General features: G+C 44.5%; 1 protein-coding gene across 1 annotated transcript in view; it reads left to right on the top strand.

Moving 5' to 3' along the window:
- RTN1 (reticulon 1) overlaps nucleotides 1–27,825 on the top strand; it is a 205,745-nt gene that overhangs the window by 94,646 nt on the left and 83,274 nt on the right. Inside the window, exons 2-3 of the mRNA XM_080922846.1 lie at nucleotides 4,604–5,377; nucleotides 10,734–11,492. Coding sequence (XP_080778972.1) covers nucleotides 4,604–5,377; nucleotides 10,734–11,492 — 1,533 coding nt within the window. The remainder of the gene's footprint in view (nucleotides 1–4,603; nucleotides 5,378–10,733; nucleotides 11,493–27,825) is intronic.

The following is a 27,825-nucleotide window of genomic DNA, read 5'->3' as shown; positions in this document are numbered from 1 at the left end:
ACATGCAAGCAAAAAAAAAAAAAAAAAAAAAAAAAAAAAAAAAAACCCAACGTACGTACGTTAAAAAAAATCATTCAAAAAATTAAATAAAGCAATCAAATCCCCCAGACTAAGAAAACCACCTCATTCAAACTAAACACACACTCTTGATACAACGGGGTCTGGCTTTAGCATTTTGAATTGTCCCCACACCACTTTCTGTAGTGGCTTCCCCTGCAGTTTTCGATCTCACAAAAGTGAGTGAGAGTTCCCTCACCCCATCCTCACCTTGATTTCGAGAGTTTTTTTTTTTTTTTTTGACCTTAGCCCTTCTGTCTGGAGTAAGAAGAACTTCTAAAGGAGTTTTATTTTCTATCTCCCTCCTATACCACTTCTCGGCCTATGCCTAAAGGACTTGATAGCCTCCTCCCCTGATGATTGCTCGGCCAAGTTTAGTGCTGCTCTGCTTATAGTAGCTACAAAACGGAAACAACCAAAACGCCCTTCAACGGACGGACAGATAATGAGAGAGTGCTAGACTCACGGCGGAATTATCTTAAGCTGTCAAGGAAAATGAGGGCATGAAGTTTTCCGGTAAATGGCTAGACTGAGAAAATGATACATTGACGTCAAAGGACTAACCTGTATGTTCTCTCTGTGATTCTTAACTGAGAATCTTTAGGTGCTGAGGACAGACCCTGGGGTGACAACAGGCTGGGAGAGCTCAGAGAGTGCACTAGTAAGACAAAGGGGACCTAGAAAAGTGAGGAAAAGGAACAGGAAAGGGGCTGAGGGGACTGTACAGAGGGAGGATTCCCACGCAGCATAGGCTTGAGCTGCTGCCTGGAACTTAAAGGGTTGTCCAAGGCTGAAGACAGCACTACACATTGGACAGAGCACTGGAGGAACCAGACTAGAACTGACCCTGAAAGCTTCCTCCCCCAGGACTGGCTCTCATAGTTCTTAAGGCTTCTATGCCACTGTCCAGGGGAGACCAACAACCAATAGTTCTCCCCAAAGCCTTCAAACCACAACAGTGACTGGGGTGGTAAGATATTCTCAAGAGTTCAATAGTGCTATTTATATATTGGGGGTGTGGGCAGTGTGTAACCAACAGCCATCTAATTGGATTGAGGTTTGCTCAGTGGGACGAAATTGATGTTTGGTACTATAAACCCAGCTAATTGCTCCTGGCTGGAGAGGCCCTGAGCCCTCGAGGAGAACCTACTATTGCCACTTTCTTACACTGGTATAATTCCTAACTTCACTCTAAATGCTTGTCCTTGTAGACACAGGTAGGTGTAGTTCTTACCCTGAACCAAAGGGGCTTCTGTTTGCAGCAGATGGAAACTATTAGAGAAAGCCATAGAAATCCATGTGGTCAGAATGGAGAAAACACCCGAGGCTGAGTGTCCAGCCCGAGTCGGTGCACCTACCACAGTCCCATCAGTGAGTCTCAGGGAATATCATGGAAAAGGGGCAGAAAGACTCCAAGAGCCAGAGGAGCAGGAAATCTGCCATGAGATAGTTCTACACATCACAGGCTAACTGCAACCGGGACATCTTAGCAGTGTGGCGCTCCAAGCAAGACTTACACAATGGCAAGGCCCCAGCTGACATGCTGATATGGATGGGGTAAATCTCACAGGGCTGCACCCCTAAATAAACGGCTATATACAATTAATGGAGGCTGAGAGAGAATCAGTTTCTCCAGAGACAAACCATGATAAGTTATCCCAAGCAGTTATCCCTAGGCATATACATATGAGTAACAGTAACTGGATACACACACACACACACACACACACACACACACACACACACACACACAAACTCAGGTGTGTGTTTTACATGATATTTTATGTTATATACATTCTGTGTATTATATAACATACACATGTGTTTGTAATAATAATGAAATAAGAGGTCATGAATTTGAATAGAGGGACACAGAGGAGTTGGAAGGGGACAGGTTGAAGTGGCTGCACTCTCACAGATGAGCTCTCTAAAACTGGAAGATAAAAGAACTGTCCACACATATGAACACAATAATTTTGGAATGGCTGTGAAGTTGAAATCTATGGTATAACAAAATTAAACATGTGTGTTGACAATTTGAAATACTGGAAAAATTACAGAATTCAACCCATGAAAAAGTATATTCCAGGGATAGGTCATGGGCTATTACACAGCCATGTTCTCCTCAGCAGGCTTACATTGTAACCTTTAATGATATTTTGATACCGTACATCGCAACAAATCTCTGCTGTCACTTTTTGGTTTTGCTGGGCAGCCATGTCTCTCCTCGGAGATTTTACACTTATTTTCTGTAAGATATCTATCCCACCGAGATACACATTTATCGTTTCCTGGAAACTTCCTCAGTCATAAAGATACCCAGAGAACAAAACAAACTCTGTCCCTTTTTTTCAACATGAAGCCGGGAGGCTCCTAGTCTCTGATGCATCACCTCCAGGACAATTAACTGTTTTTTGGGAAAGGATGAAGGAAGGACATCGTGTCAGAGTATGGTGACCGCCATTGAGTACAAAAATCACAAGTCCGTGAGGCTCTCTATGGTTGTCCTGTGTCGGTCTTTGCGTTGTTCTTTCTACAACTAGAAGGTGTGCTGTGGGGTCTGGGAAGTTGTTTGCTGTAACTACAGGTAGCTTTCAGTATTTGGGCACTTGAAAGCAGCTGGCAAGGTTCCTAGGGATGTGCTTTAGGCCCTAACCCCATCAAGCTTGCTACCACCTAGCCCACTATTGGAGAAGTTTTCTAGTGTCAGTCCAGTCTGTGTCTCAGGCTAGATGCTCACCATGTGAAACTCTGTTAGTTTCTGACTAATTCATGGTAGTTAGAGGAATTTTACAGGTATTCCCAAATGATCACTTTCATAGAAGATGGTGACTTTATCTGGTATATTCTTTGGGGGTGTCTAGGATTTTTATATTGTACATGCTGTGTGTTTGTGTGTTTGTTTACACATATGTGTAGTTTATTTATGTGTAGACATTGAGACTCTGAAGTTTACTATATAAAACTGTTATAAGAAAGAATCAGGTTAACACCCCATTCCCTGGCATATAGTTAAGTCTTTATTGACATCTATTTGCTTTTATTTGTAGTATTTGCAGCAAGATGTAGAAGTTTCCCCCTCCTCAAAATAATAATAATAATGATAATGATAATAATAATAATAATAATAATAATAATAATAATAATAATAATCAGCTCAATTTTATTGTGTTAGGAGTTAAACATTGCTGTGGACCTCTGAGGACACTTGTGGGTTCAGGTCATCGAGCTTGGTGGCAAGTGACTTTACTTGCTGAGTCACCTCACTAGCCTTTTCTAATAATCAGTGGCTCCTGGGGGTAGAAATGAAGACCCAAGGGAAACAGTCTGTAAAGTCAAATCTACCAACTTGTGTTCCCCTTAGCAGCAGTGGGAGGAAGGAATTCTCAATACGATGCTTTGGTGTTTGCGAGCTCACTGGAAGCAGACACTGAGAGAAGCCATGGGGATGGGGGGCACTGGAGAACACAGAAGCAGGCATTGAGATAAGAGCTCTTTGGGATGAGGCTCCAGACTAGGAGTACCTTTTCCCTAGACAATAGACAGGTTTAATCTGAAATCAGCAGGAGCCTTGAGTACAGGGCAGGCCGTAGAGCCTTTTGATGCACAGATGTGTGAGTCTCCATGAGCAGGCCCTTCCCAGCTGTCTAAACCACTGATCATTTTACAGGCCCTTCTGTTTGTACCCTGCTTCAAGGGCTATTATGAAGAATGTAGATGTGAAGAGTTTCTATTTTGTCAAAATTAAGTCAATGAAGTTAGAGCATATTAAGGTGCCAGTTGTTGAAATATAGTAAATTGCTGGTGTCTGTTGCCTGGAAAATACCAGCGCTGTAGACTACCAGGTAGACAAGGAAAGTTAGCATGCAATGTTCCAGTGTCTTGAGAAAGGATGATGCATTTTCTCAGTGAGGGAGAGCTGGTAGATTAGGCAGAAGCAAAACTTCTACCCAGGAGCTTTGTTGCATGCAGTAAATATTAAAAGGATTCGGTTGCTATTGGCCCCATGGTCTCACTCTGGGGGAGCTGCTTCATTGTGGAGCCGAGGGCCCGGACTCTGTCACTTGGTCTGCAAGTCAACCTCTCCATGCAGTTCCCTTCCCAGGGAATTCATTCCGTCTGACCTGTTGCTTCTGTCCAGGTGGATATAACCCAAAGTATTCCATTCCTCCACCGCCCAGCATAAACATGACTCCAAAACCCAGTATCTTATCAAGTAGGTTTATATATTAAATTCTCAATCCACAAACTCTCTACACAATAAGCTTACATTCAATGGGCAAAGATACAAACTGCCCTTCTATATGAGATAAAAAGACCTATAGAAACCCTTAAAAATATCCAAATCTACCTATCGCCAATTAAGTCCACCTGGATCTAGATCCTCCCTCTCCAGCTCCATCTTGACTCCTCCTCCAATCTCCCTTTCTCTCCTCCTTTTCTGTTTTCCTAGTCTTTTCCCCGCCTACCTCTACACTGTCCAATCATATATCACCTAAACATCAACCCACAGAGCTTACTCATCTGTTGTTATTTTGATTGACAGGTATGGCAGCTGTTTCTGATGCCCTGGACCGCTCTTTCTCTTCGACACTAAAAGATGGGGAAGGAGCATGTTACACATCCCTGATTTCTGACATCTGTTATCCACCTCAAGAGGACTCTGCATACTTCACTGGAATTCTTCAGAAGGAAAATGGTCACATCACCACTTCTGAGAGTCCTGAGGAGCTGGACACCCCCGGACCATCATTACCAGAAGTGCCTGGGATGGAGCCACATGGCTTATTGAGTTCTGATTCTGGAATAGAGATGACCCCTGCTGAGTCCACTGAGGTGAACAAGATTCTAGCTGACCCCTTAGACCAGATGAAAGCAGAAGCCTATAAATACATTGACATAACCAGGCCACAGGAAGCAAAAGGCCAGGAGGAACAATTCCCTGGGCTAGAAGATAAAGACTTAGACTTTAAAGACAAGGACCCTGAAGTCTCCACAATACCGGAAGGGGTCTGTGAACCTAATCAACCAGCTCCTGTGGAAGGAAAGCTCATCAAGGACCACTTATTCGAAGAATCTACCTTTGCTCCTTACATAGATGAGCTTTCTGATGAGCAACACAGAGTGTCTCTGGTCACTGCCCCTGTCAAGATCACACTGACAGAGATCGAACCTCCTGTCATGACTGCCACACATGAGTCAATCCCCGAGAAGCAAGACCTGTGTCTGAAGCCAAGTCCTGACACAGTACCCACAGTGACTGTCTCAGAGCCTGAAGATGACAGCCCAGGATCTGTCACTCCTCCATCTTCTGGAACAGGTAAAGACATTGGTGATTCTTCACTTTAGGAACCTCCCTCCTCCCGGGGAGGGCCAAAGTTCCAAACCATGAAGGAATGAAGACTTGCGTCAAAAATGCCTGTCTTCCCTTAAAGTCCTGTTGGGTATTCTCTATTACACGTTTCTGTCCTTATTTGATGGGGGTGGGGTAGTGGTGATGAGGATGACAAATAGAAACATTGTCACCTGTAGCTCTGAATTTCAGAGCAGGGAGGTGCCACTGTTTTGAGATTAGCTTTTCTTCTGTGATCTAGTAGGTCTTTTGGAGGCATGATAGGAGAGCATGGGCTACCTTGTCCAGGACATGCAATATGCCCAACACAGGCTTTGCATCTGTGTAACAGAAAGTTGGAGTAGGAGGGGCTCAGGCTGGAGAAGAAAATCTCAGAGATGATCTTCCCTGCTTCCTTCAATCCCAGCATTGTTCCACTATTCCCTTGAGTTCTTGAATATACCATTGTATATTTGAATCTGAGAAATAGCTTTGATCAAAAGAAAAAAATTCTAGGGTTTGGGATGAGAGTTAGTAAGTAAAAGAACCTGGACATTGGCAATGAGGCCCCTAGTCCAACCCCCTAGCACCAAGGTGAGAAAGGGTATGCGTGATGTCATTCTTGGGATCCTAGCACTAGAGAAGCCGAGACAGGAGGATCTCAGAGCTGCTGGTCAACCAGTCCTGACAAACTGACAGCCCCAAGTCTCAGTGAGAAACTTATCTCAGGGTCAAACAACATAAGATGGAAGACTTCTGAGGAACTAAACCTGAGGTTGTACTCTAGCCTCTACACAATGCGAGCGCGCACACACACACACACACACACACACACACAAACACACACTGTTCTGAGAGAAAGGGATATAGATGTGTGTGTGAGAGAGAGAGGGAGGGAAGAAGAGAGGAAGAGGGAGGGAGAGGGAGGGAGAGGGAGGAAAAGGGAGAAAGAGAGAATGGGGGAAGGGGAGGGGGAGGGAGAAACAGGAGAGAGGGGGAAGGGAGGAAGGAATGGGGAGAGGAGGAGGGAGAGAGGGAGGGAGAAAGAGAAAGAGAGAGAGAGAGAGAGAGAGAGAGAGAGAGAGAGAGAGAGAGAGAGAGCAAGCTTCGCCCAGCTAAGCTCCTCCATCAGTCCTAGGCGACCACAGTGTACCAGCTGTTTGTGGTTCTTTATTTAGGGTTGGGAACTTTTGAAATTATCCGAATCCATATTGGTTCGTCACCTGGTGTTGTCACCAGGTCTTGTTTAGGCAGCTGTATAGCTGAAATTTCATAGGTGTCTCATAGTAGTCATCCTGTTCCTTTGGCAATTATGTTTCTGCTGAACCTTCCATGATGTTTCCTGACTCTTAGGTGTAGGGAATGAATCGCAGACATACTAAATGGGACTTGGATCATCGTGATAATTTAGTCTCTGTATTTTGGACCAGTTGTGGACCTCTGTACAAGCCTCCATTTTTTCTGTGGTGTGTGGTGAGAGCTACACTTAGCTGTGGGTATAAAGATAAGAATGTAAAATAAAATTAGAAACTATATTAATGTAGGGAGATGTCAGTGGCAGCCTCTGAACTAGATCTATTCAAGAAAGAGGCTTGGCCTCCAGGGTTTATAATCTTTCTAGCTACAGGCAGTTAGTTGGCTGGGCTCCAGACATATGTATTCCCTCCTCCTGAGCAGACCTTAAGTTCAGTTAGATAGCTTTTGGTTACCTCCAAGATGTGGATAGCACTACTGTACCCTGAGAGCATTTGGCTGTGCTGGTCCTTGTGCTTTGTAGCCTTAAAGCTGTAAAAAACTATTGATTGCTTTTGTCCCTTGTCATCACATAGCACCTTTCGATACTACAAGGCAGCTTCTGGGTCACTTCCTTTAGTTCCTGGTCAGAAGTATGTGGCATCCCCAGCAATAGCCCTTATATGCTATTTGGACAGCAACGGAGGGCCATGGCCTGCAGTTTTGTTTGTTAAATCTACCAGCCAATCTAGAAAACGCGTCCCAGCTGTTAGAGCCACATGCAGAGTTACAGAAGTCAGGTGTCTGAGCTCCACCCAGATTTTCTCCTGTAACTTAGAATTTCTGAAGGCAACCTTGAACTGCATAGCTCTGTGGTGAAAGACCATGGTTCTGGGCTGGGGGGGATGGCTCAGGGAGGAAAGTGTTTGCCATGTGAGTATGAGTTCAGAGCCCTTCCACCCACATACATGCTGGCTGGGAGGGCACACCGACCTATAGCACTGTAACCACAGTGCTTGAGGAACGGGACAGGGAATTATCAGAATACGCTAGCTAGACTAGAACTGGCAAGCTGGAAACCACTCCGCATCATCATGCATAGAGACTGAAGCCCAACAGCAGCGTTGCCTTCCAATTCTCTAAAACCATCCATCCACATCCTCTCTCTACGCATTTGCTTATTCTGTACTTTTATATGAACATAATATTACAATAATGCAGCTCACCAGGACTTATTTTACTTAGCACAGTAACATGAGGTATGTTTTGCCATGCCCCTGTATCTCACCGCCTCCCTCCCTTTTACAGCCAAAGAGTATTTCACTGTCAGGCCACATCATGTTTGTTTTATCTGCCTATTAGCTAAGGGACACTGGGGTTGTTACCACCTCTTATTTAGGTCATGGTTTCATCTGAAGTAAGGTTTTCATTTAGCACGAGGAAGGGTTCTGGCTTCACCTTTTTGCATGTGATTAACCAACCACTTTTCCTCTCTCCATTTCCAAACTATAACCGGCTCCCATCTCAGATCTGTGCTTCCTTGAAACAGGGAAAGCATGGGGCACATGAAACAACAAAAGCATTTGAAACAGAAAGACAAGTGTTTAGAATCAAGGCAAGTCACTTCCTCCAGGACACCAGCAATACACTCAGAGGCTGTAACTGAAGAGGCTGAGAATGTGCTGTGTAAGGGAACCAGTAGACAACAGCAAGACCTTAATGCTAGGGAGACATTAGCATCCCCAGACCGAGCAGAGCAGGAGGAAGTGATTCAGAAACTTGTTAAGAGCTAGAACTTCAGAGGATACAGGGAGTTATGAACATGCAGCATCTTCTTCTTCGTCTGGCCTTTCCTATTGTCTGAACCAGGGTGGAGGGATCCTAGACAGTGTACAGAAAACATACAAAATAAGAAAAGTAGACCAAAGTTGAGAGAGAGAGAGAGAGAGAGAGAGAGAGAGAGAGAGAGAGAGAGAAAGAGAGAGAGAGAGAGAGAGAGAGAGGCACTGAGGCACTAGTGGAACGACATTACACAGTTGCACAGCGATTGTCACAAGGTTGTAAGCTCCATATGTAAAGTGCCTGTCACCCAGCGAGTGCTCACTTGTGGAGCTGTGCTGGTGGCTGGTGCCAACACTGTACTCTGAAGACATAGATCATGTCTCCATTGGCACCCTTGGTCTTCCCCTCCCTCCTTCTCATCTTTAGCCCACCATGGAGAAGTAACTTCATGCAACTTTTACACTACCATTTTGTTTGGAATCATAGCAAGGACTTAAGCACTGGCTTACTGAAGAGAGTGAACCATGGTGAAGGTACTTTGCACAAGAACAGTTGTCAAAAGTTTGAGCGAGAATAAAACAACTGTTTTACTTTTTACATTTTATTTTTGAGATTATAATGCAGTTACATCTCTCCCGACCCTTTCCTCCCTCCAAAGTCTCCCTTGTATCCCTTCCTGCTCCTCTTCAAATTCATGACCTTTCCCACTAATTCTTAATGAATGCATATATATCTATACATATGTGTTCCTAAATATAAACTGCTAGCTCCATATAATGTTACTTGTATGTGCATATTCAGGAGAAACAGTTGTTTTAAGACACTTCGAACACAGAATTTTTCTACTCCAGTGATAGATGTTTTCATGAGATGAAAACCTGTGACTGACACGCTCTCACTGTCTCCACATCTTCTACTGTACTCTCGCATTTATAAGTCCTGCCACATTATGACCTCCTTTAGGTATTGACCAATCATCATGCCCGGCTCCCCACCTCCAGGCTTTTGCAGTGCTCGGCACACTTTTGCTTTGGAAATGAAGGGTTAAACATAGGTCCACCTCTTACAGAAGCCTCACCTGACCTATTTAAAGCTGAAACCTCATCCTGGCCTGTCCCAGACATCTGATTCTCTTACCTGACTCTGCTCCCCCCCCCACACTTGCTACCACACTCTATGCTCTTGTCTCACACATCCCACTGTGTGATGGGATCTCTTGCCGTTTGATTTGAACTTTTGACCCTGCTCAACAGATGGATGATACATAGGGTAAAGTTGGTCCTGCTTTGTAGATAATTTTAAAACTCTCAAATATGTTACCTGGCCCTCTCAGAATCCTAGAGCCACAGATGTAGTCGTGAACAATATAGTATGGTCATCTTACCTCCCTAGAACCCTTAATATTAGTCAGGAAGATTTAGATGCTCAATTCTTGCCACTTAAGGTCCAAAGATGATGTGTAAGGTACCCAGAAGAATGGCCCTGCCTGCTCTATAGCAAAACAGTACCAAACTCCTGAATACTGTTGCCATGGTGATTCCAATAGCCAAGCTCAGCAAGGTTGCCAGTGTGGCCTCCAGGCCTTATGGAGGAACTTTAGGCAGAAGGCAGACACTTGCCCTGGGGACTGAGGTGACTCTGAGCTGATGTCTTCTCAAGAGGGAGTGGGCAAAGCATGGCAGTGGGCGACCACAGCTGCAGTCCCATGAGATGATAGAACTAGCAATCTTTTGGGGGGAAATGGCGAAACCTTTGAATTTTAGGGTTTAAATGAAAGACACTCTCACGAGAAATGTGAACATCAGAAGTCTAGCCAAAGCCCTGTCTTCTCTTATTAACAGAGAAGGAATGGGCTACCACGGCATGGGGGAAAGATAACTTTTAGATTTCTTGATGTCGGTGGATTCCATTAGGGATATGTGTCCATTTGATTATCTGATGAAACCTGTGACGCCGAGAAACTCCCTCAAGGGAATGAATCAGAAATTAAAATGACTCCCAGAATCGTTGGTGCACCAAAACAGACAAAACAGCCAAGATTCTGCTGCTACGAAATGGCAGGGTCATTTTTTTTTTTAAATCAGCTAGATTAAGATGGATAGGTATGTAAATTCATGGGGCCACAGCAGTAATTAGCCTTCGTTTAGGTGGCATGTCTTTCCAGCAAAGCCCTGGAAACAGACTATTTCTGTACTAATGAGATGTGTGTTTCTCAAGCAACGACAAAACATCTTCCCTAATGGAATTTTGTTTTATTTCTCTTCTCTGTGTCCATCTGTCTGTCCGTGTGTGTGCCTCTCTGGCTCTTCTTTGCTCTGTGGGAGGACAGAACCATCTGCTGCAGAGTCCCAGGGGAAAGGCAGTGTCTCCGAGGATGAGTTGATTGCTGCCATTAAAGAAGCAAAGGGGTTATCATATGAAACCACCGAGAGTCCAAGGCCAGTGGGCCAGGTGACCGACAGACCCAAAGCCAAGGCCAGGTCCGGGCTGCCCGCCATCCCCAGCCCCCTGGACCAGGAGGCCAGCAGTGCAGAGTCCGGAGACTCAGAAATTGAGCTAGTGTCAGAGGACCCCATGGCCTCTGAGGATGCCCTGCCCTCTGGCTACGTGAGCTTCGGCCATGTGTCGGGTCCGCCCCCCTCTCCTGCCTCTCCATCCATCCAGTACAGCATCCTGCGAGAGGAGCGGGAGGCTGAGCTGGACAGTGAGCTCATCATCGAGTCGTGCGACGCCTCCTCGGCCTCGGAGGAGAGCCCCAAGCGCGAGCAGGACTCGCCCCCGATGAAGCCGGGTGCCCTGGACGCCATCCGCGAGGAGACAGGCTCTCGGGCCACTGAAGAGCAGGCTCCCAGCCACCAGGAGCCTGTAGAGTCTAGCCCTATGCTCAGCTTCGCCCCTACTGCCCTCCATTCCCGTCCAGAGCCATCTTCCGGTGATGGAGCCCCGGTCCCAGAGCCGCCCATGTCGCAGCAGCAGGAGCCTGAAGAGGAAGCTGTGGATTCCAGTAAAAGTCCCGCCACCGCCGAAATTCCTGGACCACTTGGTTCTGGCCTTGTGCCCTCTCTGCCTTTCTTCAACAAGCAAAAAGGTAAAGGGGGCGACTTTTCTGGTCCAAGCAGGGTTGTCCCGCCAGAGTCCTTCCTGGATGCCTTGAGGTATCCACCTGGAAGCTCAGCTGTCACCATGAGGGGGGTCTGGGGCCAGTGGCCCAGGGCCACTGTAGTCTGTTTCTAAAACTGTGAGTCAGGCATCTTTTCTCTTTCCGTGTCCTAATCCCAAAGGTTTTGTGTGCTCCCCGGGACCTGAATCAATAACCCTATCCTTCCTTCAACTCCAGGAATGGCTACCTCTGTGGAAAGGGGAAGCTTTGGTTGGAACTGTCCAGACATGTTTCCAGTTTCTACCTATTTAAAGACCGGAGATGGCAGAGTCCCTTCATGCCCAAACCCGTCTTTAGCTCAGTTTTGCCCAAATGGGCCACGTGTAGCTCTGCTGAATCTTTTCTCATGCCCAAGGAGGGAGAATTTTAATTTTTGAGTTCTAGATAATCAGAGAAGACAGCAACCAAAATTGCTTGCACAGTTTCTTCTGTCCCCCAGCTGCACCTAACAGGACTCAATCGTTTTTAAAGCTATTATAATTTAGAATTGTTTTACTCTAGTCATTAGGTTCTCTCTCTGAGAAAGTCTTCACATGAAAGAAGTCAGTATTTTACCATCTAGTATCTGTGCGTATGAAGGAGATTGTTTGCCAGTTTCTCAAGTTGCCCAGCACACCTGGTTACAGCCTCTTCATAGATTTCAGAGAGAAAAGAACCAGGAGCACTCATGGGCTCCAGGGCTTCTGCTATCCATCATCTCCGCTTTGGGGTTCTTGACAAGTATTTGAAGATGAATGATTTCAAAGGTATACTCTCTTGGGTATAGCCTTTGCTAATCTTTGTGTTTCATATAAAAATAGAGCATAGACTCCGATTTCTTATTGGAAAACCAACCCAGGAAACATTAAAATGATCACTCTAGAATGGGAGGACCTGGAGGAATAAAATTACAAGAGAACCCCAGTAGATGGTTGTAGAGGCCAAGATACCTTTTCCCCCAGTTTTGTGGATCAACTCGGGGCCTTATCCTCAGCCAAATAATTATCTCCATATTATGTGCATTTGATGGGAGGATGTTTGAAGTCAAATTTAAGAGTAAGGATGTGTGTTTGTTTGGCAACCATTGGAACTAAGTTAGATCATTTTGCCACCACTCTGACTGGGATAGGAAAGATCCCCGTGTCTTGCAGGAACTGTGGGTAACCGCACCGACATGAACAACTTTAGCCTCCTGGGGCCTTAAGTGATTGAACTAGAGTCATACTTCCCGTGTTCATGTCATGTAACATGTGACAGGCATGGGTCATGTTAGTCCCTAATGTTCCTAAGACAGTCACTAGGTGTGTGATGTTACCTAAACATGTGTTTTTTAAAAAAGAATCTGATGACTGAAGAGAAAGGGAACACTTGCCAGTCTTATCTGCAACATCTGAAGTTGTTAGCAGACATCTGCTGAAGATCTACAAAGCTGGAGTTCTGGATACAAGGGCTTGAAGCGCGTCTTTTATGACCAATTTGCTGTCATTTAGATCTCTGTGCAAGCTGCCCCACACGGCTTAGACTGGCTCAGACCGTCTGTTGCTAAGTTTAGGCATTGGAGAGGAGGTAATAGTAGTCTTTTCAAAAGATTGAGGGGTCCCAGGGTGAATAACCTCTACTCTCTTCTGCCCTGAGGGGTCCTTTGAAATCTGGTCTCCCACTGAAACTCACTGTTCCGCTCTTCTCCTCTCTGGGGAAGCCAAGCCCCAGAGGCCCCAGGTGGACGACTCAGTACCAGCGGAGGGCTGGCTGTTGGAGTTTGAGGTTCCCTTTGGTCTGTGCAGCTCCATTTCAGCTGCTGCAGAGCTGCCCCTGGGCTGTTTTAAATCACTGCTGCTGGCCAGCAGGTTGGTGCTCAAGGAAAACAGGACTGCCCTTAACTGTGAGGTCAAGTCTGTGGCGTGGTTTCCAGTTTGTGTCCAGGGAAGCATCAGTAGCAGATGTATTTGGGCTTTGGACTGGACTCACGGATGCGAACTCTGCATCTCAGGACTTGGAAACATTTAGGAGACTTAGCCGTCCGATGGCATCAGGGTATAAGACACAGGGGCACCAGGTTTACTGGTCCCAGGCCTGTGATTTGGAGCCTCGTCACCCTTCCGAGCCCTCTGCAGCGACAGAGCTGGAGAGAAAGTATTTTTTTTTTGTGTCTCACTCCCTCCGGTGCTGGCCTGCCCTCCGGTGCTCTCATCCCCCGCACCTCCAGAGGAGTCTGTTAGTGCCCTCAGACTCTGAAGAGGGAGATGCATTTTCATTTCTGCAAGGTTATCTCAACGCTCAGGAATGTGCAAATGAAAGACTAAATTTAAAAGTCCTCAGTTAATCATTTAACAGCAAATATGACTCATCGGGACAGGTGAGCGCTGGGCTCAGTTGTCACCATCCCACCTAAGCCTGTTCTGCTGCAAATCACAGTGACTCCCGCCTGTCAAATCCATTGCCTTTCTTCTAAGTTTTCTTGTCCTCTCTGGAAATATAACAGTGTAGTCCTGATCTATCTTTAAAATATTGGATGGAAAAAAATACTTTCAATTAAAAGCAAGCAAGCAGAAAAATCATACTGGTTATGGGGCTGAAAAGATGGGGCAGCAGAGAACAGCATTTATTGCTCAGTTTCCAGTACTTAGGTTGGGTGGTTTACAAGCCCCCGTAACTCCAACCCAGGGGAATCTATAACACTCTTCATGCCTGCAGGGGCAATGTAGTCATACCCATGCATGTGCGTGCACACGCACGTACACACACACTTGAAGATGAAGTTATAAGAAGTAAAATATTGAAGAAAGTAACGAGTAATTTTGCGTGGATTTTTATTACATGAGTAATATAATATTGTGTATTTTGTAAAGTTTAATTACTTCTACCGAGGCAGGGTCTCACCAGGTTGCCCAGGTTGGGTTTAAACCGACTCTGTAGTCCAGGCAGACTCTGAACCTGAAATTCTGCGCCATGTTTCCAGACATTTAAGATTTCAGGTCTGCACTCCAGGCCCAGCTGTGTACCGTCCCACTGAACAGTCAGGGGAAGGACAGTCAATCCCGTCACTCGCCAGGATGTTTTCCCTGTACTGACAAATCTTCTTTCTGGCTCTTATCTTCCCAGCCTCTACCTCATCTGTTTTGCCCCTTTCCAGTCACCCTGGGGGTGTTCCAGAGTTCTGTCCTTACCTTTCCTCCTTCAGGTCCTCGGTCTCAAGCTAACCTCCTTGTGGGCTTTTAGCTAATGAGTTTTATGTAGTAAATTCCCAATGTCTTGTTTTGAAGACATTGTCTCTTTTGAGCTTCAAGTCTATTTCCTCACTGTGGTTGGATAATTGGTAGGACTTCCTGAATTCAATTCATCCATGTTCATTGTCCAAATCTCTCCTTTTCTTCCCCCTCCCCCCCTTTTTTCATTCTGGAGCAAGTAAAGTAATGTTATGTAAGTTCTATTCATCCTTCATGATTATAACTCTTACAGTTGAAACACTGGCTTAGGGTAGAGAGCTTGTCTAACATTCATAAGGCCCTGGGTCCAATTTAGCCCTGCCAGGAAAAAGATAGTCTGATGATAGCTATTGCTGTCTTAAATCCTACTGCAGACAGCTGTGTGTGCATGAGTGTGTGTGTGTGTGTGTGTGTGTGTGTGTGTGTGTTCGTGTGTGTTATTGGATATTTGTGAAGGCATATTTTATTTACTAAGATACATGTGTAAGTATTCTTCACATAGCATTATTGGCAATAATACAAGTCTTTTGAGGAACATTCCTTCCACAGGGGGATGAAGATATAGTAGGGTTCAAGGGGTGATGTCAAAGATTCATCTTGAGGTAAAACTGGAAGCACTCCCTGCTGACCCAAGTGTAAACACATTGGTTTCTGCATAGTGTTTGTCTATAATACTATCCCCCAAGTGTCCCAGAACGTCCTTAATATCAGAAAACACCATCAAAAGAAGCATCCATGATATAACAGTCACCACCGCAGAACCCTCAAGAGTGCTCCCAGTCACCCGGTGTGAGAAACACTGCTATCGGCCAGCTGTTCCTCCATGGTTGCCTGACGCCTGCGGTATTGTTCTAAGTTCACGTCCCTGCCCCGCCTCTACTCTGAAATTACAGAAGAAGAATGAGCCAAGGCCTAAATACAAACTTAAAATGAGTATCTGGAGCTTGAAAATTGCTTTGCTTCTCCACCAAGCTCAGCAGCAGGACAAGGGGGATGCCTTAGGCACACGTGTTTTTAGAGAAGTGCTACCAGAGGCTCTCAGATTATCCTGTCTCTCCTGGATAGAGCAGCTTCTGTCCTGTAGAAGAGGGGTGGGGCAGGCCTCTGCAGCCCGTTCCCCTCCATAGGCCCAGCTGCACAGCCCAAGTTTGGAATGAAACGGTGGCAGGGCAGGGTAGTGTTCACAGGAAGGCTGCCTGGCCGGGTCTCCTCACATAGCCTAGGTCAGCTGGGTGCTGACCCGTGCCTTTGTTGTTAACCTTTTGGCATCAACAATAGATTGTGTCTGTCCCACACTATCTGGGAGAGAAACAAAGTCAGTATGAGCCATTTCTTTTTCTTTTGGTAATTCTAAAACTAAGTCATCTTACTCATATGCTTCCGTGGAATTGCTTTAATAAATTTGGCCCTAAAGATTCTTGGAAAATCTCTTCCTTCCACGGTAGAAATTTCAGCATCAGCCGGAGAGGCCTGGCACTCTGCTGCTACAGCGGCTGCTTCCTGTCAGTTTTCATCAAGATGGAACAGTAATTGCTCGATCCAGCCTGGCTCCCATGTCAGTGTGGGCCAGTGTATCAGCCCGGGCTCTCCAGAGAGGAAGAACAATACGCTGCATATGTATTACATAAGGGGAGTTACTAGAGTGACTCACAGACTAGGCACTGAGTGGCCTCACAGTGGCTGTCTGCACACCGAGGAGGTCAAGAGCCCGCATGCCTCAGTTGTCCCGATCTGGCACTGAATGTATAGGGGTTTCCTTAGCCCACATGGGAAGACTAAAGAAGCTGGATTCTGACAACAGTAACACACAAGACAAACACACGAAACAGCAAGCAGAGCAGAGCAAGAAGCCTGGCTCGTCCTTGGGCTTCTTCATGTCTAGGTTGCCACTGGAAGATGCTGCTCCCTCTGATAAGGAGTTTTCCTAACTCAGTCTTTCTGGGAAACATTTTCCAAGGACCACCCAGAAAAGTCTTAGTTCATTCATCCAGATCCAATGAAGTCAAGGGTCATGATGCTCACTGCAGCCATACAAATACTTAGAGGTATCAGAGTCCCCAACTTAGACCATTTGGAGCACCTAAGCTAATTTCATGTGGCTTTTCCCAGTCACAGAAGGTGCCCTCCTCTGAATATCCCTGGAATGAGATTGCCGGTAGCCAACTCTATCTGTTGGCTTTCATTTGTTGGCCTTTCTTCATAAAGCAGACACAAGGTTAGCATGGCTCAAATTACATGTGGATCGATATTTTTAAAACATTGGCTCCAGGGGACTGGGGGGAGGTGTCCTTTTCAGCCATGGATAAAATTGCTCCAACTTGTGGTAGCCTCTGACATTTGTTATTTATAGGACAGTCTTGACACTTCTTCCTCAGGGTATGTTCTGGTATGCTGTGATATTTCGCTGTTAAATCTTGAGCTATAACAAGCCCCAACTAATTAGTAAATCTTGCCTGGGAATGGAAAGGGCATGGCTAGCGACTGAGACAGATACAAGTCAGTCTAGAGCTTATCCATGGCCAAAATGTTTGCTGTTTGTTTCTTTCAATAAATAATAACTATCCAGGCTCTTTGTCACTAGTATAAATTATCTTTACTTATAGGGGCTAAGAGGACAATACTTCTAATTTTCAGAGTCAAAAGAGGTTCCAAGGGATTTCCCCACCCCTTTGGAATGCTTGCCCCTTTTCCACTAGTATAGAGGTACCTATAGGCACACTCTCCACACTTCTAAGGTTCATTTTTGTGACCACACAAAGCACTCTTGAAATTCAGACAGCATACATTTTACCCAAATATATGCCAGCCATTCCAAAGCAAGACCTTCACGTCATTCATCCTTCCTTTGGTTCAAACAATATGGCACCCTACAGGTGTAACACAGCCAGTGTAGCAATAACCAAAGAAGATGTGAGTCTAAGAAGGGCAGACCCTGAAAAGGAAATAATCTTCAGAGTTATGTGAGAGAGCACCTGGCCAGGGTGGCATTTAGTGATTGATATGGAAGCCAGAGAAGACTGTAGAGAAGAAGCAACTGAAGAGTTGGTTATGGCAAGACCTGTTAAAGGCAGTTTTAGGTAGCAGGCAGTGCAAGGGCCAAAGGCATATTCTAGAAGTGAAGAAGAAATGGTACAGAAGGGTGTGTAGGCAAAGGCAGTGTCTAGAAAAGGAGCTGGTTGTTTGTGGTGCCCTTTCTTCATCACACCGTGTGCAGAGTTGGGTCTTTCCCAAGCATTCTCAGCAGTCACAAAGGGTTTCAGGTTAGGAAGTGACATGACCTTCTTAGTCTTTTACATATTGGTGATATTAGGGAGGAAGGATTGGGGAAAGACAAGTTGGAAGACAGAAGATAATTGGGAAGCTATCGTCAGAGCAAGACACTAGCAGACGAGAGGAAGGAACAGAAATGAACAGGGAGAGGAATGGGTAGATTGGACCTCTTTGGGAGGTTGATGCATCAGAGGGAGAGATTTGATCTCTTTAATCTCCAAAATGATATTTCAGTGTTTGCTAACAGCACATTGATTACAGATGCAATCACAGTTATACAGGAGAAGAAATGCCTCTAAAGTTAGATGTTACTACTGTAGACATCTGACCCTCGAGTGTGTGTGTGTGGGGGTGCATGTGCACTGTTCACTATTAGAAAACTACTCATGGGTGGTACTAACATCTTTTTGTGGCAAAGATCTAGGGCTAGAGTGGGTATTACATTTAGGTGACTTTGATATTTGTGTGGCTCACACTGGAGCTAGAAAAGGGGCCATATTTGGCTCTTTGGAGTTTAAATGTGGCACATCATGAAGGGTTATGGATAACCAACTTACTTGTCTCTTTTTAAAAAGAGTTTTATACAAGTTGTGTAGGTCCAGGAAACTACTAGGCTCCGAAATATCTAAAGTACAGTTCCGATATAAATAAAAATTTTACTTAGCAATGTCTCAGGGTGTTTATTGCTGTAATCAATAAAATTAATAAATAAAACACTACAACCAAAAGCAACCAAGGGGAGAAAAACAGTTTATTTTAGATTACAATTTTCAGGGTCCTAGCTCACTGCTAAAGAAAGTTTCAGGACAGGAACTGACGACAGGAACCCAGAGGCAGGAACAGAAGCAGGACAGTGGAGAAGTGCTGCTGTTTGACTTAATCTTCATGGCTTATTCAATCATGATGCTTCTTTGTAGCATCCAGGACAACCTTCCCTGCGTTGGCAATGCCCACAATGCACTGGGCCCTCCCACATCAATCATTAATCAAGAAAATCCCATCCCCAGACTTGCCTACAAGCCAGTTTTATGGAGGCATTTGTCAATGAAGATTCTCTTTTTGCAGATGTGTCAAGCTGACAAAATGCAGCACAGTTGGCCTCTTGTCGGCTCAACACATAAACCAATCACTTGACAACCTATAAGCTTTTCTTTCTTTTGCATTCACAAGATCTCATATTAATAACAGTATTGACATTCAAAACATTCCAACTCTTAAAAGTCCCGCAGTCTTTACATTTTCAAACACTTTAAATGTTCGGTCTCTTAAAAACACCAAAAGTCTCATTTAAAGTTAAAACTCTTCTATAAGGTAGCCCATCTGTATTGTCCACAATATCTTCTCAAAGTTCCTAATCTCTGAACTGTGGGCTCTTGTAAAATCAAAAATATGTTAAATACTACTTTCTTACTCCAAGAAGGAAGAACCAGGCTCTAGCTATATTCAAATAAAATAAAACCGAAGCACAGCAGCGCAAATCAGCATTAGATTTCTGGGTATCATGATTTCCCGAGCTTTGAAGGACTTGCCACAGAGCATGGCTTGCCTTGTAGGCTCAGGCCAGCTCCACTCCACAGCTGATTCTGCCCTTGGTGGTCTTCCTATGATACTGATAGCTCTCATTGCTGGGGTCTCTGTTAAACTGAGCTACTCTTTCATCTGCAGCCTCTGCTGGGCTTTCTTCAGGAACTCTGAATCAGGCACATGGCACAAAGTTTCCGTTTCTTTCCATGGCTCTTTCTTTCTTTCTTTTTTAAAATCTTTATTTATTTTTTTCATCTTTTTTTATTGGATATATTTTATTTGCATTTCAAATGGTATCCCCTTTCCTGGTTTTCTATTTATCCCCCATCCCATCTCCTTCCCCCTGCTATTATGAGGGTGTTCACCCACCCACCCACTCCCGCCTCCTGGCCCTGACATTCCCTACATTGGGGCATCTAGCCTTGGCAGGACCAAAGGTTTCTTCTCCCATTGATGCCCAACAAGGCCATCCTCTGATACATGTGCAGCTGGAGCCATGGGTCTCTCTATGGCTCCTTCAATCTTGTGAATTTTAGTTCAACTGAGGCAGCAAATGCACCAATGGCCTCTCCTGACCTCTCTGGTGCTGAGCCTCAGATGTTCTTCATGACCCCTTCATAGCTTCAAAACCAGTGCCTCCTTGGAGGCTCTTTCACATTACCACTTTTGACTGCCAGTGGGAGGTGTGGCCTCAGCTCCCTCTGAACCACAGTAACGCTATGCTGACCTCAAGGAAATATGTTCAGAAGATTTTGCCTCAATAATACTGGTTTTTTCTTAATCACAGCAGGTGCTTGAGGGTAGGGTTTTGCTGAAGGATAAATGGCAAGTTAAAGAGATGGTTTTATTATCAGTCAAAGACCACACCACCACTAATGAATAAATTCAGTTCAAAACTGCATATTCTAGTAAATACAGTATTCTGGCTTAATGCTTTTATTCTAGTAGGCACTTGGGTTTTCAAAATCTCTTGGCTGAGTACTGAAATCTTGTAAGAGATTTCCTTAAATACAAAAACTTGGCAAAAATGAAATATACATGTTTCAAAACCAAACTCGTTGACCTTTGAACTCACTATTATTTACCTGTACCTGACAATTCTGGAAGATTCTATTCTTCATCAAAAATTCCAGATGAAATCAATTAAAGCAGAAGTGGAGTGTGTGTGTATGTATGTGTGTGTGTGTGTGTGTGTGTGTGTGTGTGTGTGTGTTTGTGTGTGTGTTTGTGTGTGTGTGTGTAGGTTAACAGACTGCTAACGTCTGTTGCCATCCAGTGGTTGTAATGGAAGTATCAAGCTTGTAACTTCTCATCTGATCACAACTTTCCACAATGTAAACATTCTAGTTCATTTTCTTGGGCTGTGATGTAAAAGAAGGTCTTTGAATAATTTTTTCAACATCTGGCTGCTCAAGCGATGACAGGTCACTCAATTAACTATCATACGTTCCTTGGAATTCATAAAAGGGTGTAGTTTCAAGAACATTTAAATTTGGTTTCTACCCAAACTACATATTACCCTGCAGACTTTCTGAACCTGATTTTTGTGATGAGTGACTTTCACTTCAAGATCAAGGCAAGAGCTGAGGTTCAGCCAGTATTCTGGCTAACATCGTAGAAGCAGGAAAACACAATTTTAAAAGAAGCTTTCTCGTCACCACTCAGTTCCATTTTCTAAGTTTATTTCCTGTTGACCTGACTTTAGGTGAAGCTAAATGCCTTTCTAGGACAAGTTGCTTTAGGGTTCTGAGACTGGAGATTTAATATCCCAGAAGAGTGTTGATGTCAATGGGAGTTCACAGTGGTCACAACGGTACTGTGTAATGAGATGCATTATAGGCAGCTAACTCAAGGGCTAACTTGTTGGTCAGCTGGAAATTGTCAGTGCATAGTACTTAGTCTGAGTTTAAGTGCAAGTCCATGGCAAGAAAGTGAGAGTGGCAGGGGCCTGAGGCAGCTGGTCACATGAGGCAGCTGGTCACATGAGGCAGCTGGACACATGAGGCAGCTGGTCACATGAGGCAGTTGGTCACATTGCATCTACAACCAAAAGCAGACTGATGCATGCGCTCTCCTGTGTAGATACTTGTGCATCCCATGTCTGCAAAGTAGCTTAATCAAGACTTCACATCCCAGCCTTTCCTGCAGCCCAAGGTTATACAATTTCTTGTCCACAGAAAGTGATGTATCACCACATATAGGTCATATCTGGGACAAGGCCATATCTGAGATGCAATGGTGTATTTTCCTCCTTCAAGGTTCGGGGAAGATGGCAGAAGGAGGCACCTGAAGGGTACCAGGTTCAAAGCTCCTGTAATGAAAACTCACACTAAAATGAAAACCTCCCTATGATAAGCCACTGTGATAGTTAATAGCACCACTTAGACTCGGCCCTCCCTTTGCCCACTTACTGCTAGCTCAGTGTGACCTTGGAGCAATAAACCTGTCTGCTTTTTTGTCTGTTCAAAGAAGGGAACGGTGCCTGCATCACTTGCATCTTGTGAGAATTGAGAGGGTTTAGGTTAAGTGTTTTGCTCTCTCATTTTACTGTTATCAAATATCCACGTTAGTCCGAATTATACAATAAAACGGGGTTCTGAAGAATGAAGTCCAGTTACTCATTTAATGCAATTTCTGCAACAAAGATTTTTTTATTCATTAAAATTTTAAACAAGAAGTTGATAGGTTTCTTTTGTTTGTTGTGGTTTGATTGGCTGATTTCCAGTGTTTTAAAGGAAGTTGGCTAATAACATCTTCCCACACAGGAGGGTAGGTCACTTTGGGGAGGTGTCCTAAAGCCGACTGACTCAATTTATCATGTCCTGTTGAACACTGATTTCAGTGTACTCTAAACATCCTCAAATATAATCACTGGCCATAGCACCCATAGGCCAGTATTTGTCTAGTTAGAGTTCACAACCACCAAGTTAGTCTAATCTCTCCTGTGTGAGACCTTCAATTTGTTCCTCATCTCAATTAAGGAAGACCCCCATTCATAGTGGGCAACATCATTTCTCTGACTATGGGGTGATGTTTTGGGTTCCTGCCTCAAAGTCCCTGAAAAATGGACTGGAACCTGGAACCGTAAGCCAAGCAAGCCTTTCCTCCCCAAAGTTGCCGGTGGCTAGGGTAATTGATCATAGCAACAGAAATGAAAATAGAGCATGGTTGCCAGCCAGAATCAGCAACAAGCCCACTTGTCATGATCCATGAACACGGGGAAGCCAGCACTTCCTGTGCATTGATTTCTTGCTTGAGCTTCCCCAGCACTTAGCCAGCACTTGCTGGTCTGCTTGCTGCTTATGTCTGTAAACTCTAAATTCAACCTTTTGTTCACTGTGGTCTCTCTACCATCTGTAATGAAGCCTCCTAGGCAGTGGCTTCTCAATAAACATCTGACAAACAAGTGAACCCAGATCAGTGGCTGACGTGTACTGCAGATTTTTACTAAATGCCAGTGTGCTTTGTAGCTTGTGCTCTTTCCACAAAGCCCATTAGATGTTATTGCATCTAGTGAAAGGTCAAAGAATGATGGTGCAATTACGAAGAGAGCACTGTGTGGGGGTGCTACTGGTGAAGGACTTTGCCTCTTGGCTGTACTCCCCGCGGTGATCAGCTCTGGAAAGGGCAATGGCATCACCAAGCCAATGTGGCATCTCTGTGGGCCAACATTTATCCTATTTTTTGCTGAACTGAACCTGGAGAACATTTGTGTACAAGGGCAATGACTGAAATTTCATAACCCCATACAATGGAAATGCGTTTTTTGGTGTTCTGAATACAGGAGATGCTACATGCTCAGGTCACAGGTTGGTTAAGGACACAGAAGACTGTGAAGTTACAAGGGGGCTGTCCTTGGTGGATAAGCCTTCTGGACAGATGTTCCTGAGGCTGGCCTATGGAATACTGCCATGGTGGCCACATCCCACACCTGCTACTCAGCAGCCTGCCCCTTGATACCCTCATCATTCCCATTCCCCCAAACGATGAGAGGTATGAACTAACCACTTGGTCAGGATCTGGTGAAGCCCAGCTGGTACCGCTGCCTTCTTGGGCTTAACCTTTAGCCTGGGCCCTAACTTGGTTTTTCCAGCTGTGGCCAGAATAGCTAACCAGCAGTAGAAAGTTTACAGACAGGACATTACTATGTCCCTTTGATGACTTGACAGTTTCCAGTGTGATGTGTGGCAGGTCGCTTCCCTCCCTACCTGACGCCCAGACAAGCAGCTTTGTACACAAAGAAGAATTGTGTACATTGTTTTTCAGGACTGCTACCTTCTGGTCAACAGGCATTTCAGAGACCTGAATTATAATATTTGAATAATATTGAGGCAAGATTTAATTCTCGAACTAACATATATGAAATAACTTCTTTAGACTAGGTAAGCAATGGTTTGAGAGTTGTCACATAAAATGCCTTTCAGTAATCTCAGATAGAAAATGAGCTTGCCTGCACTTCCAGTTCTGGGCAGTCTTTGGATGGTGCAATGTAGCAAATAGGGAATAGGCTTCACCTTATTTCAGTGGTGGGATGAGGAGATGTTACTGGAAGGACTTGTTTGTTTGAGGTTTCTTTTTTACCCACTTCACACTCTTTCAAAACCATGGCAAGGTTTGAGATGCACTGAGGAGGAAATTAACAATACATATTTTGGTGGCCAGTAAAGACTGACCCTTCTAATACCTGACTCTTACTTATGATTTGGAATGAGTCTCCACAATCTATATGTCGAGATACTTAAAACAGATTCCTAAGCAAAACTTCACTCACGGATTAGAATAACAGAATGAATTTCCATTCATAAGTCGGAAAAAATTAAGAATAGGATTCTGTCTTGTTGGCTGTATTGGTTTTGGCAGAAGTGTTTTAAAATTAAGTTGCTGTTATGGAAATATTTCACCCCTAAATGTTTCAATGTGCCTACCCCAAACCAGAAACATGTTTCCTGCATAACCTCAGAACTGTTGATACATTGGATAAATACGTTATATTTCTCGAATACTCTTCCAATTTCCCCTTTTGTTTGATCTATTTTAATTAGCATGTGAGCAAATGTGTCTTAAACAATAAGAGAAAGCACAGCAATGCTCTGCATGCTACTTGATTATTACATGGGGCTCCTTTGCCCATGATAAATATTTTTATCAGGAAAGTTTTCACACATACAGAGTAACTGGTGATATTTCTTCTGTATTCACACAGTTGTATGACGCTCCTATTATTTCTGCCCTTGACTTTTTGGTGACCAAGATTTTATTTATACTTCTGATTTAATGAAAAAGTCAGAGAATAGTCTGTGACTCCTTTTTTGGGAAGAAGCCTTAAATAATATATGCAAAGTAGATGGCCAATATGTTTATGACTTTATCCTGCTTATAAATCTCCAGAGTATCTTCTCCTCCAACTGGGTAGCTTCTGCAGTTTATAAATGTTATTGAGTCTAACTTTCAACTGACAAGAGTTTCTGGGGCATCGCCCAGAGAGCTGGATGCTTCGAAGTTACCAGAGGAGTAACCACCATGGGTTAGTGAGAAACCGACAAAGCTACATCTAACACTGAGGCATTTGGAAGAGTGTGTTTACACCTTGCACAATTCCCGTTGTATTTCAACATTTTCCAAAAATATCACACAAAGGTATTTAGACAGAAGAAAAACAAATCTGGTTTGAGAAGTGTTTGTCTAAGGACTGCCTCTGTTGCCATGCGATTCCCAGAAGCAGATTTTCTCGGCTTCATCAGACCAAGCCTGTTTTTGAACAGGGTCCGGAGAGAGTGGGCTCTTCCTGCCCTATTCTGGGTGATTTCGTTAGGCTTAACCCAGCCTGAATAGTGTCAACATTTCCTTTGTACAAAAAGTACCTTGGGTGATAATGCTTAGGCTTGTTTTTAGCAGAAAACCTTAGCGATGCCAGATTTATTTTTCTATCCGCTTGTTTCTAAATAGGCACTATGTAACCGGCTTTCACATGGCTCATCTTGGAGCATAAGCAAATGTTAGCTTAATATTTGAGTGCCATCTGCTGTACGTTCCATGGCATTCAAGCCCATCTGGCTTCCTTGCGGCAATTCCCCTTTCCTTTTTAAATCTCAGTAGAACTCAGCGCGTCTCTTCCCAAGCCCTCCACACTGGTGGTGCTGACACTTCCCACTGATCACCGCGCGGGGCTGCTGTCCAAAGAACCTGGACTCTTGGCTCTCGGCATACCTTTCCCGGAGACTTGTGCTTCAGCTGCAGGAAGGATGTGCAGGCGTGTGATTTAACTCAGCAGTCGACGCACTCAGCCCCTTCACTTTATCCGCAATAGCAGTCTGACTCTCAGTGGGTGAACATTTGCCAGTTCAGTAAGTTACTGAATAAATAACTGGTGAGAACAGAGTGCATGCCGGGCTTTTTAGAAGACATTGGAATGGAGTGAGTGGAGAACATAGAGACTCTCTGCAGCCCTCATGGTCCAGCAGTGAAGGAGATAAGTGTATACACACAAAAGGACCCATACAACTCAGAACAAGGTGGTCATGGGCGGTGGGAATTAGAATAGGTCTAGGCATGGTGGCCGTTACCTGTAGTCCTCGCACGGGATGGATGACGTAGGTTAGGCATAATACTCTGTCTTTTAAAAAGTAAACAGGCCAAAGGGAACTGTTCTATATGGGGTAGTGAAAGAAGACCCAATAGACAATAAAATTAAAATATTGGAGTGCACATCTTCAGTGTGTAAAAATTGTTAGGAAGGACAACACGTGTGTTGTTCAACAAGCCCGTCTTGAGGTTCTTGGTAGACACAGAGCCATCCCATTTCGAGCCATGCAGCTATATTTCAGCATCTTTTAGGAACATCACACAAGATAGGATACCAACCTGGTCATTTCAAATCCACAAATTTTCATTGTCCCCTGAGACTGGGTAAATCAGACTCCCCCCATCTCAGAGTCTGCCTGACTCTGGCACACTCACTGCAGAGCACACCAGAGCATATTCTGCAGGAGCTGCTGGTCCTGGGATGTTTCACCAATTCTCAACCCATGGCAGGACATTTATATATTTAGGTCACACACCGTTTCAGCGGGTTCCTATTACCAGGCGTTTCTGTTTTAACGGCTACTGGATTTCAGGGGTATAGAAGGTCTGGTTCATTTCTCTTGACTGGCTTTGAAGTCAAGACGAGCTAAACACTGAACGTCATGAGAAGACCAGTCATTAGGTGTGGTAGGAGGTTCTAGGGTCAAGCAATCAGAACCATAAGCAGGTCACGTGGTTCATCTTTATCTATGTGACTATGTGTTTGCCTGTACATGTATATACCCTAACGGTCATGGATTCCAGAATCAAGTATATACGGATTACTGGGCAGGAGCTGAGGAAGCTAAGGTGAACAAGAAGGTGGTAGAGGCATGCAGCTAAAACAATGACATCAGGAAACACTACTCTGAAAGCCGCACTTCCCCCGGCCCTGCCTGTGGCACTGACTTACATTGTGCCGGCTGAGATGTATCTGTACCACCCTCTTTCTGTGCTTACTTATCCACAGCTTCCGAAATCTGGGGGCCGGGAGGATTATTAACGGAATATTGGCCCCATCCTTCTTCCTGTTCCCTTTTACTTCAAGGGAAGAGATTAGGTTGTCAATAATAATAATAATAATAATAATAATAATAATAATTAATAATAACAGTGTTTGTTTGGCTTACTGGGGAGGGGTGGCGAATACAGAATCATTACTTCAGTAGCCAGTTTCAGATGCTGAAATGATAACACGCTACGGGGGCAGGGCAAATATGTTTTCTGCCTGGTTTCTCCCCACTGTGTGGTACATTTGGAGTTACCGCATAGCTTGAGAAACTCAATAGACCTCTGTGTAGCTGAAATTAAACTTAACTTCCACAGAGGCCATCAGGAGACATTCTTATAGGATTGTACAGACCCCCCAGCCTGAACCGGGGGACCCATAACAGCCTGCATGAAAGCAAACGGAAAGTTGAGTTTGGGGATTGGGGGGGGAGTGTTCTTGTCCTTTTATTGCCTGCTCTTGGGAGGGTTTTTAATAACTGTAGATACAAAGGAGATTTAGGTCACTCCGATTCCTCTGACTACATAGAGCATTTCCTTTCAGTTTTATATCACCTTAGAACCAGAAGATATTTGTTTGGCCGATAAAAGCTGCATAGACGTCATCTCACTGAGAACTTATAATAAGAACCTGGTTTTCTGATTGCCTGTTTCTCTCTAACCCCAGCCCAGTGTGCATGGCTTGCTTGCTTGGAGGCACAGAGTCCGGAGCG

The sequence above is a fragment of the Micromys minutus genome (genome assembly GCF_963924665.1).
Source record: "Micromys minutus genome assembly, chromosome: 1".
Taxonomy (NCBI): Eukaryota; Metazoa; Chordata; class Mammalia; order Rodentia; family Muridae; genus Micromys; species Micromys minutus.
This window is presented reverse-complemented; position numbering and strand designations above follow the sequence as displayed.